Source organism: Sphaerodactylus townsendi, linkage group LG07 (assembly GCF_021028975.2).
Source record: "Sphaerodactylus townsendi isolate TG3544 linkage group LG07, MPM_Stown_v2.3, whole genome shotgun sequence".
NCBI lineage: Eukaryota > Metazoa > Chordata > Lepidosauria > Squamata > Sphaerodactylidae > Sphaerodactylus > Sphaerodactylus townsendi.
The window spans coordinates 70,904,014-70,921,963 of NC_059431.1; the positions used below are offsets into that span (position 1 = coordinate 70,904,014).

A 17,950-nucleotide genomic window follows, 5' to 3' on the forward strand; every position below is an offset into this window, starting at 1 on the left:
GTAGCGTGGGTTATTGCTGATTTGATCATAACCATGAAATTTAGTAAGAACTGATTAATGATCAAGTCTTCAAACTAGATAATCTAGCATAAAATGTTTAGAACTGAATGTCACAACAGAATATTATAGCAAAATATTATGATGAAAGATGGCTACAGGAAGATACACTGGAAGTATTCAGAATCAGAATGTGAGAAATGAACACACAAAGATCTTTATATAAGCCACATTGTTCACGATATTGTGTTTGTTATTATTCATGTTTGAGATTCACTGTATGCCTTGTGTTTGAAGAACCAACTTGTACACTTCTTTTTTAAAAGTTAGAAACCTATTTTTGAGGGTTTGTTTCCATTTACATATGAGATGAAGTATGCTTTAAAGGGATCCTAATAATATTCCCTCCTTATTTCTTGAAAACATGTCAAGAAAAGGTGACTGCAGATGTGACACTATAAAATCACAGTTGTTCAATTGTTCTAATAATCTTTTGATTTCACTTTAGGAATTACATTCCCAGAAAACATCTCACAGAAAGTATGTAAAGCCAGCAGATCATGAGACAGTGCCATCTGCTGATGTTTAACAGTAATCTCAGAGTTTTAAGTCAATATTTATGGTAGACACTAAAGTTAAGAGTAATTTGTGGTTAATATCTAAAGCACTTTTAAGCACTTCGTAAAAATAATTAATTGGGAAATCTGATAATTTCTCAAAAAAACCCTTCAAGTTCTTATGAATATGCAGTGAAGATTTAATGAATTGATGATTTAATGAATCAGAATTTAATCTAGGTACTATAAAGGAATACCATCAAAAACATTCTTGCTGTTGTGGAAACAATTTGAGCTGCCCTGATTCTTTACATGTATGCAGTGGACTTGTTCATGCGGCAGGTACCATAGATCTCATTTTTTTGGTATTAGTCTGCCAGGCTTGTGTTTAAAATCTGTGGAATTAAGGAAGAATCATGTCCTCTCATAAAATCAATCTGGGATCTCACATGAAGAATTTTCTTCCCATTCTACTAGTAGCAAATTTGTTTTGCTTGTGGAAAATAAACAAACTGTGCTGATTACCATCAGGGTGGATGGGATAAAAACAGTAATAGAAAAGACAAAGGAGGAAACAGGGCCAGACTAGCTAGTCATTCGAGGGCATACATCTCTTGGGAGTTATGTCCTCACACATACCGTATGTAATTTTTACAAACATAAAATGTAGATATAACACAGCTTTGTTTCCTAAGTGATTATTTTAAAATACAAGGAGAATTTGGTTCAACCTCTTGACCTTGAATCTTTTCTTTTGAGGAAAGATCACTTCGCAAACATCTTGATTCTAGACAGAATTGGACCATTTTCATTAATTGTGAAAAAAAAGTATATTAATAATGCTGAATTTTGTATGTTATCAGTAATGTCATATTAAGGGCAGAGTATGACATAAACAAAGTTCAGTGCAATATTAAAGAGATTCATTCTTTTGAAGAAATATATTTGGAAATACAAATTGTAATGATGTATGGCAAACTTTTTCTGAAAAAAATACCAAAGGGATTGCTGGCAGTTTTCCCAGCTGTAGTTGCAATAAAATAAAATATATTAATCTTGAGCCTTTGGGGACTTGTGCATTGTTTTCTAAAAGCAATTAAATGTGTACACAGGTTTAATTGCTCAAAACATGCTCATTTTTTAAAAAAACAATAGCCATTTTATATTTTAGGATAAGTACCCTGGTACATTCCCTCCCCCATACCCCCATCTTGTCTTGCTTGGACATTAATTAGTATAGACAAACCAAGAACCAGACAACCCGAAGAAGTTCTCATGATTAGGATGGAGATTTCTGTAAGCCACATCCATAGCTCATAAAATTGGACACCCTAACCCAGTCTTCACCAAACTGGGAGTTCTTATAAGGAGAGATACTAGCAGGTACACTACAAATCAAGTGCATCTACCTTTAAAAATGCCCCCCAGAACCAACAAAGACTCCCCAAACAGTACAATGTTGCTGATCGTAAGAATAGTGGGAAAATTTGTCCCAGCTTGATTCTCTTGTATAAATTGCTTGATTGGAGTCAAAGGGTTAGGACCAGAAAAATAGGCCTTTTTTTGGCTTTGCCTTTTTGGCTCCATTCAAATGGTGCCTCTTTTCTCAATTTGACATATCTGAATGCACCCCCCTAGAAATCATTCACATGAAACAACTAGAAGTGTTAAGGCTACAAAGATCTCAGGTTTTCAGTGCAGATAGCGTTGGTCAGTTAAACCCCAAATCAGCCATCTTATGATTGCTTTCTAATACAGTTCTTGTGTCTTCCATATTGTATTCTGATGGAACATAGGATCTGCCTGCTGACTCAGTGACCGCTTCTTAAATTAATCCAATATTGTCTCATCTAACTTACCAGAGTCTCATGTAGAGGTTTACCAAGTACTACTATGTAAAATCCGTCTAAAATGAAGATCAAGCTCTGGTATCTTATTCCGAAAGTGTACTCAGGAGTCTTCCTTAGTGACTGTGACAAGTGAGGAAAATTGATTTTTTTCTGTTTTGAAGGGAAACATTTCGGAATGGAAGGAGGGGGCTTTTCTCAGTGCCACGGCGCCTCCCAGTGGATTTAGGACGCCTGTACAGGAGGAGCTGCCGCGAAGTAATGTGTCCCGAGTTGATACGTTGTACTTTTTCCGGTGCACGTTAGAGGAGTACGCAATGTTGTGGACATAAACAGAGTAACTCTCTGAGTAAAGTATCCAGAGGAGTATACTATGTCTACGAATAGCAAGATCTACTTTACGATAATACAATATTTCTAAAAATCCTACCTGTGAAGAAAGTAAAGTCTTCGAAGACCAGGGATGAAGCGCACGAGCAGAGGAATGAATTTTCCCAACCCCAGTTCCACTGACCCAAACCCAGATGTCACCAGATGTGGCTGCGCTCACCAGTTGTATGGGACTCTGAACCGGGGGAGGGGGAGACCAATGGCAGCGGCAGGCTGGACGGCGCTTCGGGCAGCCACCCCACTTCACCCAGCAGAGACATCTCGGATGCTGCGCCCCGGCAGCGGCGTAAAAAGGCGAGCGAGCGAGCGAGCGAGCGAGCGAGAAGCAGCAGGAGGAGGCGCGGGGGTGGGTCGTCCTCTCCCGGAGAAGCCCTTTCTAGGCCTTCCTGCTTCCCTGCCAGTCTCGAGGGGCCGTCATCCTTCCGCTGACTCCACCCCGGCGGTTTCCACGGGGACGGCCTGATGATACACTCGCTAGTTGCAGCGGGAGAGAGCCTGAACCGGTGCCGGTTTCTTGGAAGGGGCATCTGGAGCAATTGATAAGGTGGGTTCGTGAGCCTGGTCGAGCGCTCTGGCAGAGTAGCCGATACTAACCCAGAGATTTGTGGCACCCCGAGAGCTGTGCAGCGGCTGCGTGCTCGGACGCAAGCCTCCCACCCTATCTCTCCAGTGACTTCTCAACTCATTCCCAGTGGAAGTCCCCTTAGACCCACGCTCTGCCTGGTTTCTGTCCGTCTTTGTTTTTTACTAGTAGTAATAAGTTTATTGTCTTGGCCATAGGCCTTCACAAACTCCTCATACACAGCATCATAAAATGAAAGCATACACAAAAAACATCCCACGTATACCAACATGGTTAAAATAGACTAAATTAGTATTAATATAAATATCCCTATCAAATAATACAACACAACATCGTTACACCATACTTAACTTGATTCTTCTTGCAGCATGAGCAAAAAGTGCTACTGGATTGGTAATATATAATAGGCAGATCAATTTTCCAGTGTTATCGGTGTCCTTCGCAATTGGAAGAAGTCTTTTAATGTATTTGTTTCTTATGTTATCATAGAGGGGACACTTCAGAACATAGTGCAGAATGTCCTCAACTGTGTCACAACCACAGATACATCAGTAGTTAGGTACTAGTACACTACTACATCATGCACTATACACTGCCATTGGTATGGCCTGGAATCTCAAATTGGTTAATGCCATTCTAAAGATATAAGTTGGCAAATTCTCTAAATATGGCGAAGGTCCTTGTTTGCAAAAGTCCTGTTATAGAGCATGCAGTGGGATGTCAGTGGTCCAGCTTTTGTAAGCATGCCAGCATTGTGTGCAGTTGGGCTTTTGACTGCAGTACATCACTGGATATTAATAAAAATGTTTATTAAGTTAGTGTATATTCAGTACAATTGCGATCTAGAATATTAGGATTGCTTTCTTTGTGTTTTCTTTTACAGATAAAACATTTGAGTCACAAAGCATTAGACCCACTCTGCAGAAACTCTTGATGAAACTGATACTAAGAACTTGCAGTTCTTATGATGTAAGTGCTTAGCATTCTGCGGAAGTAAAATGTCTGACTGCATTAATAATAGCAGTAATCAAAATTCAGTCAAGGTTAAAAGTTCCTCATCACATTACATAGCTGTTACTAAAATGTGCCCTCAGAAATCCACTGGCACAGTAAATGGAGGGAAACATCCAGTTCAGAACCATCTAAGAACAGGACAGAAAATAAATATTACAGATAAACCAACCTTCAGAAAAAAATTGAGCAGCACCTGTACTTCTAAGTTAGCTAACAGGATATTTGAGGATATCAGCATTTTTGAAACACAGAAACTCCATCATGTTGTCAGCTGGAGAGAACTGCTTCTTGATGAGCATCATACTGGTGACAGCCCGGAGGAAATTTCTCAGTTATTTGTAAGAGCTATCTTGGATCATGACAGTGAAAAAAAGGTGATTCAAGAGAGCAGAGATACCATAAATAAAAGGCCTGAATATTTGGATCTGACATTATTACATACAGGTGCTTCCAATGGATTAAGCAGTTCTGAAATATCTGAAAATATCTCGGAACAAACTGAAAAAGGGTCTACTTGTTTGTCGGACTCTTCTCGCGAGGAAATAAGTCATGCTCAGACAATCAAGTATGACCAGGAATTCCAGGAACAAAGGGAGGCCAAAGTTTGGGGAGATTGTGAGGTAGAAGGTCACAAATGCAGCACCAGCATTAAAAACTCTCATATCATGTGCAAAAGAGATTATTCATTTTCTACTACAGTAGATTTGCATGAAAGTCTTGACTCTTATTTTTGGCCTCCTCTTAATGATAGTTCAGATGAAGAGTGGACAGATGTTGTAAAAGCAAAGAGAGAGACGTTGACCAAGACTCACATAACTTCTCAAAACAGTGCTAGCTTTTTAAAGTCAAATCATATGATACATACTAGTATATCTGTGCTGGAAGATGGACTTCCCTCCACAAGAAGAGCTACCAGCTTTGAAAAGATTACTCTAGCAGCGGAGAACCTAGCAGAGATTGGAGAAAAGAATAAGTTCAAGGATTTCATATGGACCTTAAAATTTGACAACTCCAGTGGGTTTATTGATGGTGCTGAAAACACCACTAAACAGGTTAGAAGTAGAAATATCCTTTTTGATCCTGAGTCACAAAAAGATGGATTGAATTGTCTAAGTTTCCATTCTCAAAAGAAATCCAGAGTTCAAAAAAAGGGAACCAAATCTGTGCATATGGCAGGGATGGATAAAAGGTTTGAGGAAAATAAATGTATAGGAAATGAACAAACTGATAATCCATTCAAAGGAGAAAATAACACTGGAGATGAAACAGAATTAGAATTATCCCTGAAGAAAAATCCATCCATACTAATTCACAGTTTGAGTACAAGTTTTGTATTGAAGTCTCAGGGAAATACTGCTTGGGAAGTCAGTCCAGATAGTTTTGACCGTCATTATAAAAATCATGGCTGTGTTGAAGGTGATAATGTAATACAGAATTCAGCCCCCATAAATGTTCAAGATGATATCAATGAATATGTGTCCAAGGGCATTATCGAATCACCAATAGGTCCTAAAAATAGCTCAGTGGAATTCCACATCCCAAGAGTAAAAGTTGATAGCATTAAGAAGCTATCTGGGCATGATAAAGTCTTATCTAATACTCACGATAATGATAACGTATTGGCTCAGTATTATTTTTACTTGAATTATCTCAGCCAGTCTAAAAAACCTCAACTTGAAGAGGACAACCATTCATTTTCTTGTGAAAAACTTCATTACTTTTCTCAAGAAGAAACACTTCCTATTCACTGTCTCTCTAAAAATAGTAATAGTATGAAGGATGCAGATCCTGAACTTGTTGACCATGATTTTGGACCTTGTGGGAAGAATTGCCATACGGATAAAAGAGCTGAGGTTATAAAACCTCCTGAAGAACAGGAATCAAAACCTGTTTTTACAAACAGCAGTCCCAGATCTATGCCTCATCTTGCATTGACTGACAAGGGGAAACTTGGAACTCTACACAGTTCAAAAGGTAAAGTTAGATGTTTTCTACTAAGTCTACTGTGTACATAAATTACTTTCATTTAAAGTTAAATAAGGCCATCATTACAAACAAGTTCTCCTGAAATTTGTGAATAGGCTTTAAACAATATAGGCACACTCTTTTTAATTCCCTCTCACACACATATACACAACACACTTTTTTTAGTTTAGTTAGCATAGGTGGATTCTGCATGGTTGAAATATAATGGGTTCATGAAGGGAAATATCCCATGGATCCCTCCCCCAAAGCAGGATTGATTGTTATATTTCCCTCAACCTGAGTTTTTAAAAAATCGCCAAAATCACAATCTTTTTACAAAATTCTGGGTTGAACCAACTCCCAAGTGAACAGCACAGTTGCTCAACTACTTTATTTTTCCCACCTGCTTTTAGAAGCTACCTGGGGTCTGTCAGGTGAAGATTGGGGTAGAGACTACACTCTTCAGTTATTCAAGTACAGGTGAGGGAATTGGCTACAGCCTAATTAGTATTGCTGCCTATTACAGTTATGGTTAGAGTTCTTCTCTCTAGTACTGCCTGGGTTATGTTCTAGAAAGGTCTTCCTCCCTAGGGCTTCATATGAGGCATGATAGAAAGTGGAGCAAACAGTAACTTTTACCCCATCTTTCTCAGATGGCATACAAATCCTGCGACAGGGTAACAAGGATGTTCAGAAAATTGACTTGAAACTATTAACAAGTATAACACGGCATTTTGCTGGGTTCATATTATTTAGCAGTTAAAATTACTGGGTGCAAAGAGCCATTAGCAGTCAATCTTTTAAAACAATTGAGTGATTGTTGACTTTTCTACAACTTCAGGAATCGCACAATATAATTGTGAACTCCTAGAAATTCCAGATCTTTAGCAAGCTTCACCCAAAAGCTAGGGTCTGAGACAACAGTAGTTCCTCCTAAAACATTCCCCAAATTAGCCTTTTTTCATTAAGAGCCAGGTTCTGAGCTAGGAGAAAGTCACCTGAGAAACAACTCCCCACTCTCCGCCTAACTCCCTAGAGGCACAAATCCTATCTGACTGACAGTTTTATGGATTTTCTTCATCACTCCCCCCACTCCTCCAAAATCTGGCTCCTCCAGCATTCTGTGGGTCCTGATTGGGTGTTAGCTGCTCTGTGTACATGCCAGACAGGCATCCAGGAGATTGACAGAAGGAAACAGGAAATTTGTCCACCTGTCGCAATCTCATTTTTAGTTTATTTGAAAAACTTGTTTCCAGTCACCCACTGGCTTAATTCCAGTGGGAAGTGTGGCTGCTGTTCTCCTCACATTGTCATGTGGAGATGTAGGGAGCGGTGGTAGAAATCATTCATAGTTTTTTCCCTGCTGTATGATGGAAGCTATCAGACAAGAAGCATCTCTGTCACTTCTCTCTGGATGTATCTGCCTCACAGTTCAACTTTCCAGCTAGATGGCAGCACCCTGGGGGTTTGGTGACAGCCATAAGTTGTTGCTTCTTAAATACAGAGAAAAGGGAATTTTAAGGAGGAGTGACTGGTCTGTCATCAGAACTGCATAAAAGGAATGTGCGCTAAATTCACTTGACATCAGGATTAATGTTTTGCAAAGGCAGCATAACCACAAAGGGAACTCTGATTAATTATGCTTTTCTCTGCACTGTTTTTCCATTTAATTAGAAGGGTAATTGAGAAGTAGTTCCATGTGAACTGGAAGGCTAAAGAACCTCTGTTACTAGATGTAGCAGTCTTCCTCACCTGTATGTATTATTTTGTCATTAATACTGTAATGTTCATGGGAAGATTGTTTTCTTCAATGAGGCCTGGTGTATTAAAATTTTTGGGCATTGCTATGATTTGTTCTTTAATTTCTTTCTTATTTTGGAGTGAGTACATGTAAGAATTAGGAGAGTCTATCAATTTATCTAATTGTTCCAAGGGCTGAATCCACTATAAGATTAAATATATCCATATTATCAAAACTAAATACTTTTTGTGATGCTTGCAAAGCCTCCCCATACCACCAGGAAGCTCTTTGGGAGCTGCAGCTGGGCACTGTGGTGATAACCTGGCTGGGCACCAGGCTCTTGGATGGGGTTGAAAGTCTCACTATATAACCAGCACTTTTCTATTGGCTAGATGCAATAAATTATAGGAGGAAAGGGGGAAGAAGCCTATGCCTATCCAATTTCTTCCCCCTCCTCTCTCCCCCTTTTTGTCTTGCTTTTTGCTACATTCCCTAGCCTAGGCTTTTGATAGAAGGGACAAAAAACATGGTCAAATTCCTCACTCACTCTCTCTTGGATTATAAAAGGGGAGGGGGTTCAAGCAGTAATGTTTGGTATCAAGTGGGTTGTGAATTTCTTAATGAAACAGTGATTTCATTGGCATAATTTCTATGGTGTATGCTGGCACATTGAATAGAAGAAGAAGAGTTTGAATTTATAGCCCACCTCTCTCTCCTGTAAGGAGACACAGGGTGGCTTCCAATCTCCTTTCCCTTCCTCTCCCCACAACAGACACCTTGTGAGATAGATGGGGCTGAGAGAGTTCTGAAGAACTGTGACTAGCCCAAGGGCACCCAGCAGGAATGTAGGAATACGGAAAAAACATCAGGTTCACCAGATAAGTCTCTGCCACTCAGGTGGAGGAGTGGGGAATCAAACCCAGTTCTTCAGATTAGAATCCACCTGCTCTTAACCACTACACCACGCTGGTATATAATTTAAACACACTTCTTGACCCATTACCTTTTAATCTTCTACTGAGTCTGGATCTCTCACTGCTATTTGGTGAGTTCTAACAGGGAGGTTGTATTGTGGAGAAAAGTCAGTGGGAGGGAATAAGGTTGCCAACTAGCCAGGAAAATAATCCTGTCCTTAGAAATCCTCAATGGAAGCTTTTCATTACATGGAGCTAAACAGTATAACTGATCATTGCTGGAGACAAAACTGATATTAAGAAGACAACTTGACGGTCCAATTGAAAAGTTGGCAACTCTAGCAGGGAGGGCAATACCAGTTTACAAACCACAGTATTTTTTTAAAAATCAGGTCTTTAAAATCTGAACCCCAAAGAATGCCCACCAAAGAGCTGAATGCAACTTTGCTGGCTGCCCCGCTGCCTCTCAAGTCCACTTGGGGAGTATATCAAGAGAGGGTACTCTCCAAAGAGTGTTCTTTGGGGGGGCATATCATATATGAGTGTCCTAGACAATTAAGTTCTTTAAAAGTCACCACCAAAACTTTGATCCTGATTTGGAACTCCCAACTGGAGCCAGTGCAGCTGGCAAAGCACTGGTTGAATGCGTGCCCACCACAGAATCCCCATAAGGACCTGCATCATTGCATTCTGGACCAGTTGGAGTTTCCAAGCAGCCTCAAGGATAACCCTGTGTAAAGTGAGTTACAGTTAACAACGTAGGTAAGGGGGGGGGGTTTCTCGGGTTCAACCCCTCCATTGCATGTCCGAAGCTCCGCCCCGTTTGTGTATTTTTGTATTTTTTTTAGTGCTTTTTGGTTTTTGGCCTGCAGAGGCGCATTCTTTAGGCTAGCAACACCACAATTTCAGGGATTTGTTGGAAAACTGTCCTGATGATACTACCCAGGTTTGGTTCAGGGGGTCCAAAGTTATGGACTCCCAAAGTGGGTGCCCCATCTCCCATTGTTTCCAATGGGAGCTAATAGAAGATAGGGCTACACCTTTGAGGGTCCATAACTTTGGACCCCATGAACCAAAATTCACCAAACCTGGGTGGTCTCATCAGGATAGTCTCTTACTGATACCACCCAGGCTTTGTGAAGTTTGGTCAAGGGGGTCCAAAGCTATGGACTCCCAAAGGGGAGGTCCAAAGTTATGGACTCCCAAAGTGGGTGCCCCATCTCCCATTGTTTCCAATGGGAGCTAATAGAAGACGGGGCTACACCTTTGATGGTCCATAACTTTGGACCCCATGAACCAAACTTTACCCAACATGGGTGGTATCATTAGGAGATTCTCCTAAAGATACCCTGAAAGTTTGGTGCTGCTAGCTTAACAATTGCACCCCTGACAGCAGGCACCCTCCAAATTTCCCCAGATTCTCCTTTTAAATCCACCCCCTTCGGCATGGATTTAAAGGGAGAATCTGAGGTCCCCAGTTTAAACATGGGGATAATCCACCCCAAAACAGCATCACTTTCAATGTTGTTTTAACTGGAGACCCCAGATTCTTCCTTTAAGGTGGATTTAAAAGGAGAATTTGGGCTCTCTAGTTTAAACACCATTGAAAGTGATGCTGTTTGGGGGTGGATTCAAGCATCACAGCGGCTGCCCATTGGGGGGGAGGCGCAATACTCAGATTTTGCACTGGGCTCCATTTTCCCTAGCTATGTCTCTGCTGGCTGGGGGCCCAGCTGGTGAGGGGGGGCGGAGGAGGGCAGGGGAGGGGAGGGAAGGGGAGTCTGCTGTCCCTGGCCTCAGAGAGCTGCCTTTATAAGCACTGACGCTGGGGCGGGGCTTGGAGAGGCTGGCCATGCCCCAGGGGTGGGTGGGGGCCTTGGCCCACCCCCTGAACCCCCCCATAAAAATCCATACCTACATCCCTGGTTACAGTAGTCTAATATGGAGGTGAATAAAGTGATGGTCTCAGTCTTGCTGTAGATTTTTAGAATTGTTATAGTCATGGAAATGGATTTATATTGTGTGATGTTTGTGTTATTAATATGCCCTGAGACTGTGAGGGGAAGGATGGTATAGAAATTTAATACAGTTAATAAATCTATCATTATGTTTTGCTCTTTTTCCTATTAGAATTTTAATTTGCACTACCCTTTTGTTTGACTGGTCTCCTGTTGTTTTAAGCATCAAATGGTATTAATTAAGGTTTTAATGTTATTTATATATTTTAATTGTTAAGAATTTTTATTAGAAGCCACCCTGAGCCTGATGTGTTGGGAAAGGTGGGGTAAAAGTTGAATGAACAGATAACTAAATAAATAACAATTTCCTTCTTCAGGTGATCTGCATTATATACTTTTTTGGCCTTATATATTTTAATGAAAGTGTTGCTTAAGTTAATTGAACAAATAAAGTCTTTGTTTGAAATTTGATGCATATATATCTTCCAGATTGTTTGGGGTAAGATATTAAGAAAATGTACAATGTTTCTTACATGGTGTTTGATAACAAACAAGAATTCGATGCATACTGTGGAACTTACATAGCTCTATGGCATTACAAGGTTTTGCATGTATTTCAAGGGGAAAAAATCATATATCTCCTTTGAATTAGCTGGGGGTATTCTATATGCATATTATAGTCTTGTACTTATAACAAAGGCTTTGGATTGCAGCATAGAAGTTCAGTTGGTGCTTACTGGGGGTAGCTGTTGCTCATAAAGCTCTATCATCTAGTGCACTGTTTGCTGCATGGATTTTTTTTAGTGGGATCTCAAAAACTGGTTCATGGTTTATTCATAATATTGATTTACAGAAATGGTTTCTGGGATAGAAATTGTGTGACGAGGGGCTCATTTAAAACTGTGTTTTTTAAAAAAATGCTTGGTAACACCATATTAAGAGGTTTTGTCCACAGAAAACTCTCTAGGATACCATTTCCCACATGCTGACTTAATCATACCAATTTCTTCTGTTCAAGGAGTGACATTAGAATGCCTTTTTGGATAGCTCAGCATGCCAGACATTTTTACTTCCCCTTATGGATGTGACTGAATAATATAGGATGATGGGTGGCACTTCAGAATCTGTAATACTTTCTGGAAAAACAAGAAGTTGTTTTCATGTGTGGAGGATATTTTTAATTTGATATAAGTGCAACAGCTACATAGTCTTTCAGATTAAGCAAATGCAATAGTCATTCATTTTTTTAAGAAGGGGTACACATGACCTTTCAAAAAGACTGAAATTAATAGAAGTTACAATATGAGCCTGGTGAATTGCAGGGTAGTAATTGTGTTGCCTATTATATGAAATAAAAAAGGCGGAACCAAGTGAATGGAAAGGCTTGGCTGCAGCTAAGCTAAGGTAGGGGTAGAGTGGCTTGCGTAGGGGGAACATATGGCGTCTTGCCTAGGCTCTCAAGTCTTTCCAAAATGCTTTCTGGCAGCTGGGTTGAGGGGCATCCACCCCTACATGGTGGATGCTGCCAGTGCTAAGCCTGGCCTTGGGTCACAAATGTGGTTCTCAGTTAAGTCTGGGACTGTTGCTTACAGAGGTTCTTGCCATAGTTGTATGTTTTAGAATATCAAATTCAGTGTTTCCCTTGATGTGCTTAGTTGCTCTTTCCACATAATAAATGGAGAGAAATGTCAACCGTTACATTGATTTGCTGTACCATATTTACACTGAAATTGCTAGCTTATTTCTTTTTCCTACCCCAAAAAGTATCTACCTGTTTTGAGCCTCTGAGCTCCAGCACCATGCAGGGTACACTTCCCCAGGGTCTGAGGACAGCCCTGGATTAACCATTAAGCATAATAAGCACATGCTTAGGGCACCAAGAGGAAAGAGGGCACCACAAAAAGTGAAAAAGGACACCATCACCATGACAAAAAATTTCTGTGACTAAAAAGGGGGGGTGTAAAAAGGGGTACCACCACCACAAAAAAAGTTAGTTCAGGTGAACTAGGGTCCCACAATAAAGGCCTCTGTTACATATATGTATATCTTACAGATAGAAACACAGCCAATTCTCTTAACTAAAATGCATAAAGATTGAAATGTCTCTATCCCATCCTAGGGTCACTATGACTGACCCCCCAGTCATTGAGGTGAAACCTGGTGCCATGATTAACTGCAATGTTGGGGGGGCTGAGAGACAACTAGAACAGTACTGGTAAAAAATTATCGGTGAAGCTGACAAGTTATTGAAGTCATTTAAAAGGTTATGAGGTGACAGTGACGTGTGTGTGAAGTGCCTTCAAGCTGCAGCTGACTTATTGTGACCTCAACAAGGGGCTTTCAAAACAAGTGAGTAGCAGAGGCGGTTTGTCACTGTGTGACAGTGACAGCAAAGATGAAATCATTCTTTTTGTCTACTGTTCTGTTTGTGGTTGGCATATCCTCACTCTTAGAAGAGGAGGAGGAGGAAGAGGAGGAGTTTGGATTGATACACTCACCATTTCTCTCCTGTAAGGAGGCTCAAGAGGGTTTTCAAACTCAAACTTACAAACTTAGATCCGAGTCCCTAAATTTCCAGGAACTGACATTTAATTATGACACTTCTGCAACTTTTTTGCTGACTTTCTCTAATAGGCTCCAGTTTGGTCACTAGTTGCAATAAATGTCAAGCAATAGAAGCGATTAGCCCATTTATGGATCACTTTGACAGAATCTTGGGCTGTAAAGGTTGCTTCTTGTATTGTTGATCTCTGTCCATCCTTGTTATTCAAATCCTTCAAGCACAGAATTAGTAAGCCCCAAATACCTGTTGAAACCAGTCTCTGACTTGGCGTTTTTCTGCAATTGCTAAAGGAGATGGTTATCCAGCCTTATTTCAAAAAGAAAGAATGAGAAGAACGTTGTGATCAATTGTTGCCATATCTCTGATCTACCTTTTCTGGTCAAGATAATTCAGAGGGTGGTGATGGAGCAACTAGGGGTCCTCCTGGATAACTCATCGTGTTCGATCAGGTTCTGGTTGATGTGTATGGCATTTGAACATGTATGCGTTGCTCCGGTCAGACAAAATGGAGATTGCAGGTATCTGGGTATTGCATGTAGCACATTCTCCCAATATGCATGGTAAACTGTAATGACTGACCAGTCTGATAGTGAATTGTTGGACTTGAATGTTTTCAAAGATGTTTGCTGTACTCTCCTAATTATTAACAGTTTTGGAAATTCAAGTGAAAATGTGTTTCTTTCCTAGGGAAAGACTCCAGGCAGCAGCATGGAACTACCTTTCAAGGCGATGAGGAAAGGAATGTGGTAAGCATGTTTCATCCTTCTAGCTGCAATTGGATTTTAATAGCATCAATTTGAAAGAAATATATGCAAAACGGTAATGATCTTTTAAAACTAATTCTTCACAAATTGATCTTGACTGTATAAAAGATATCAACCTTTGAAATGGAACATTAATAAATAGCTGAAATATGAAAGGATATGTTAGGAATGTTTCTTTGAGCCTCTTGAGCATAACCAATTTTTTGTTGTTGACCACATCATTTTGTACTGGTTTCAAGGTTCACTTCCTACCGTGTTTCTCTGAAAATAAGACAGTGTCTTATATTAATTTTTGCTCCCAAAGATGCGCTATGTCTTATTTTCAGGGGATGTCTTATTTTTCCGCTCCACAGCTGCATGCTCTGGTGTTCTGTTCGACAGGCATGCTTCCAAACAAAAACTTTGCTACATCTTACTTTCAGGGGATGTTTTATATTTAGCACTTCAGCAAAACCTCTACTACGTCTTATTCTCAGGGGATGTCTTATTTTCGGAGAAACGGGGTAGGCATCAGGGGCATAGTTGTGTAAAATGGCTCCCATGACTCACCCTATACCCGCCCACAGCTGTGCCCTTGCAACTGCACCCCATCCCTGAATTTCATGTGGAATTCGGGACAGGGCCACAGTTGAAAGCCAGCCAGCAGGGCTCACTTTCTCCCACACTACACAAGGAACTTAGGAGCTGGGCCAGCCAGGCTTACCTGACTTGTCTGGCTCCAGAACTTCACGTGGAGTTCAGGAGCGGTTCAGGCCTGTTTGATGCTGGTCTCAGCTCATCTGGGTCCAGCTTTAAACTTCAAGTTTCCAGCCTGCAGTTTAAAGCTAGACCCAATCCTTGCTAAGGCCGGGATCAAACTGAACTGTTGGGCTGACTTGCTCTAGCTTTATACAATCAATCAGATTCAGATTCCACCTTGGCATATCCTGTACCCAAAAAGCAAATCCCACTGTCCCCACACACCCATACAAATTTTCAAGTCTGGTATTCCATCCTTGATGTAAAATAGTTTCGGGAGTATCTTGATGTAAAATAGGTTCGGGAGTATCTTGATGTAAAATAGTTTCGGGAGTATCTTGGAACCAGTTGCCAGAAGCGTTGCTTCCAATGCAGATGTTTTCATGAATGAAGTTTCATTTGGCATAAAGCCAGAGTTCTCCGGTTGGTTTAAAGGGGGTAGTTTATTTGCTGCAGTAGCCAGCAGGCCAATTGGTGAGGAGCCAACTGAAGATCCCAGTTATGACACTGCTAATGGTCAGAGGCAGACAAATTGTTTGAGAATTGGACATCATTTCCAGTCACTTCCTGTTGCATACACACACAGTTCTGTCCCTCTGCATTTAATTTGGCGGGGGATCTATAATTTAATCTATAATCTATAATCTATAATCATTTAATTTGGTAGGGAATAATTAGCAATATCACTGAACTCTATAATGAAAGAAATCTCCAGCCAGAGACTGTGTACTTGCAGTGTGATCCTGTGCAGAATTACTCCAATCTAGACTCAGAGAAATGAACAGGTTAAATCAGGGTACCCCTGCACATGATTGCAATGTTATTTCCCTAACACTTTTATTATCCCTATTCAGTTTGTCCTAAGGGCAATGAGTGTCATTGCTCTCCCTTGATTTTGTTTTAGAGTGTTTGATATGGGGGTTGCATGCACCTTTGCAATAGGGCCATTTTTATACCGGGGGAAAATTCTAATGAAATTTAATAGCGTCTTCTGCACATAGTCCTGCTGTGAAATTGTGCTTTTTAAAAGAAAAGAGTCACAAAGGTATCCTTCCCTCAAGAAAAAACCTTGCAGGCAGAATCGGAGGCTTCTGAGCTAAGTGTTACACATACTGGATCGGTCCACACTATGCCCTCAGACTCCATAGACTGCAATAGCTTCAGAGAAAGGTGGGTGGGATGCTAGAGAATTAGGAGGTGGGAGCCTCTGAGCCATGACTGGCCAAGCCCCAACTTGTTAGTTAACTAGATTACAGACTACTCCATAAAACATGAATCTAAGGGCCAGCTATGCAAAACTGGACCATGCAAAACTGTCCAAAGCTGTACAACAGCAGGATTTTTTTTGGGGGGGGGAGGGGTTGATTTAAAGCACAATCTGAACATGTGGGTGAGGCAGCCATACTAATCCAGATTTCAACAGTTCCTTAAAAGAAAAAAAGAAAAAGTTCCTATATGACCAGCCTCCATTAACAAACAGAACAAGAACACTGCATGTAGCTTTCAGAGGTTCAGAACTTATCAGTTAAAGCCTAACATTCTTCAGAACTTAAGATCCGTTTCCTGGACATTTTGTTGAAGAGAATGGTAGATACAGTAAGAATGGGAAGCAGTATTTTTTTTTAAAAAAATTAGTAAAATGAAGCAGCTTAACGTACTCAAAGCTATGGGCTCATCGTCACATCACCTGGCAGGTACTGAGGAAGAGCTCTGGATCATCTTGGACACCCAAGACCAATTGACAAGCAAGAGAAGCCACAAAGCGTTAAAGACAAGCAGTTAATAAATTTAAAAAGACATAAAGACTGAAGGAGAAGATTTCACTGACAGGCAGAGAGGCCAGAAAAACTCCCCAGCAGTGGATTTTCTGTAAACTGTACTCGTCACTGGCTCAGAAAGGAGCCTCCAAAGATCTGCGGGCTGCCATCACGGCCCATTTCAGCTGCTCGTAGGTCACAAATATCACCATGTTCCAGGATCCCAGCTGCAAAAGTGAGGGAGTGAAGCCTTTGTAGAAGTCCAAGGGCCCCTCCTTGTGGAGCATGGTCAGAGCACAGTTCATGGCACTTCCATATTGACTGGGGGCAGAGTTCATGTATCTCGTCTTCACTACATCAACCGGGGAAGCAATGATGGTTGTAATTGTAATGGGTGTAAAGAATGGTTGTAAAGAACCTGGTGCTGAACGCCGAGGTAAAGTGGTAGGGGAGATTATTAGTCATGAAGTTGTATTTCAGAAGAGAATCCTTGATAAGATCATGGGTCACCAACTCCACACAATTCACAAGGGCATTGTGGGTGATATTAGGAGATATTCCTTTCCAGAGTACTCGGACACCCTCTTCCTTTGCAATGGTCTTATAGGCATCCAATGTCCCCTGGTACCTCTTAACACCTTCCTTTCGGGCTTGTGCCTAGAACCTCACTTTCACCATGTCCGTAGGCTGGGTCACAGTGACAGCCAAAGCCCCCATAGTGCAGCTGGCAAGGAGTCGACTTGCAATACCAGCATGCTCCAAACCCTTGGTGTAGAACTGCTTCATTGAGTCATACATCCTGATGCAGATGGAAGCAAATCTCATCTGCCTCTGGAGGCCAGCGACCAACCTATTGTACAGGTTCTTGGGACCTTCATTCTTCACCATGGTGGCAATGGTGCCAAATACACCCTTGTATTAGGCCGCATTTGCCACGATGGTCAGCTTGCTCTGTCCTTGAATCTGCAATCTGACTTTTACAGTGTCCATTGGGAAGGTGACCAGATCTGCAATGCAAGTGGGTGTCCCAGCCCCAACAAACTTCACCATGGCTGTCAGAGGGATGTCCATGGGCTTGAATCCAACCATTTTATTATCGTGGCAAAGGTTTTATGAAGTAGATGAAGGGTACGAGAGCGGCGTGGAAAGCTGCGGGGGGCTT

The 17,950-nt window shown here is 41.1% G+C and overlaps 1 protein-coding gene and 1 pseudogene across 1 annotated transcript; one reads left to right on the forward strand and one right to left on the reverse strand.

Moving 5' to 3' along the window:
• Positions 1-4,456: 4,456 nt before the first annotated feature.
• LOC125436999 lies at positions 4,457-14,358 on the forward strand. Its single transcript, XM_048504372.1, has 2 exons — positions 4,457-6,362; positions 14,217-14,358. The coding sequence occupies exons 1-2, from the start codon at positions 4,457-4,459 to the stop codon at positions 14,327-14,329; spliced, it is 2,019 nt and encodes a 672-aa protein (XP_048360329.1). The 3' UTR covers positions 14,330-14,358.
• A 2,539-nt stretch (positions 14,359-16,897) lies between these two features.
• LOC125437245 lies at positions 16,898-17,877 on the reverse strand (annotated as a pseudogene).
• Between the last annotated feature and the right edge of the window lie 73 nt (positions 17,878-17,950).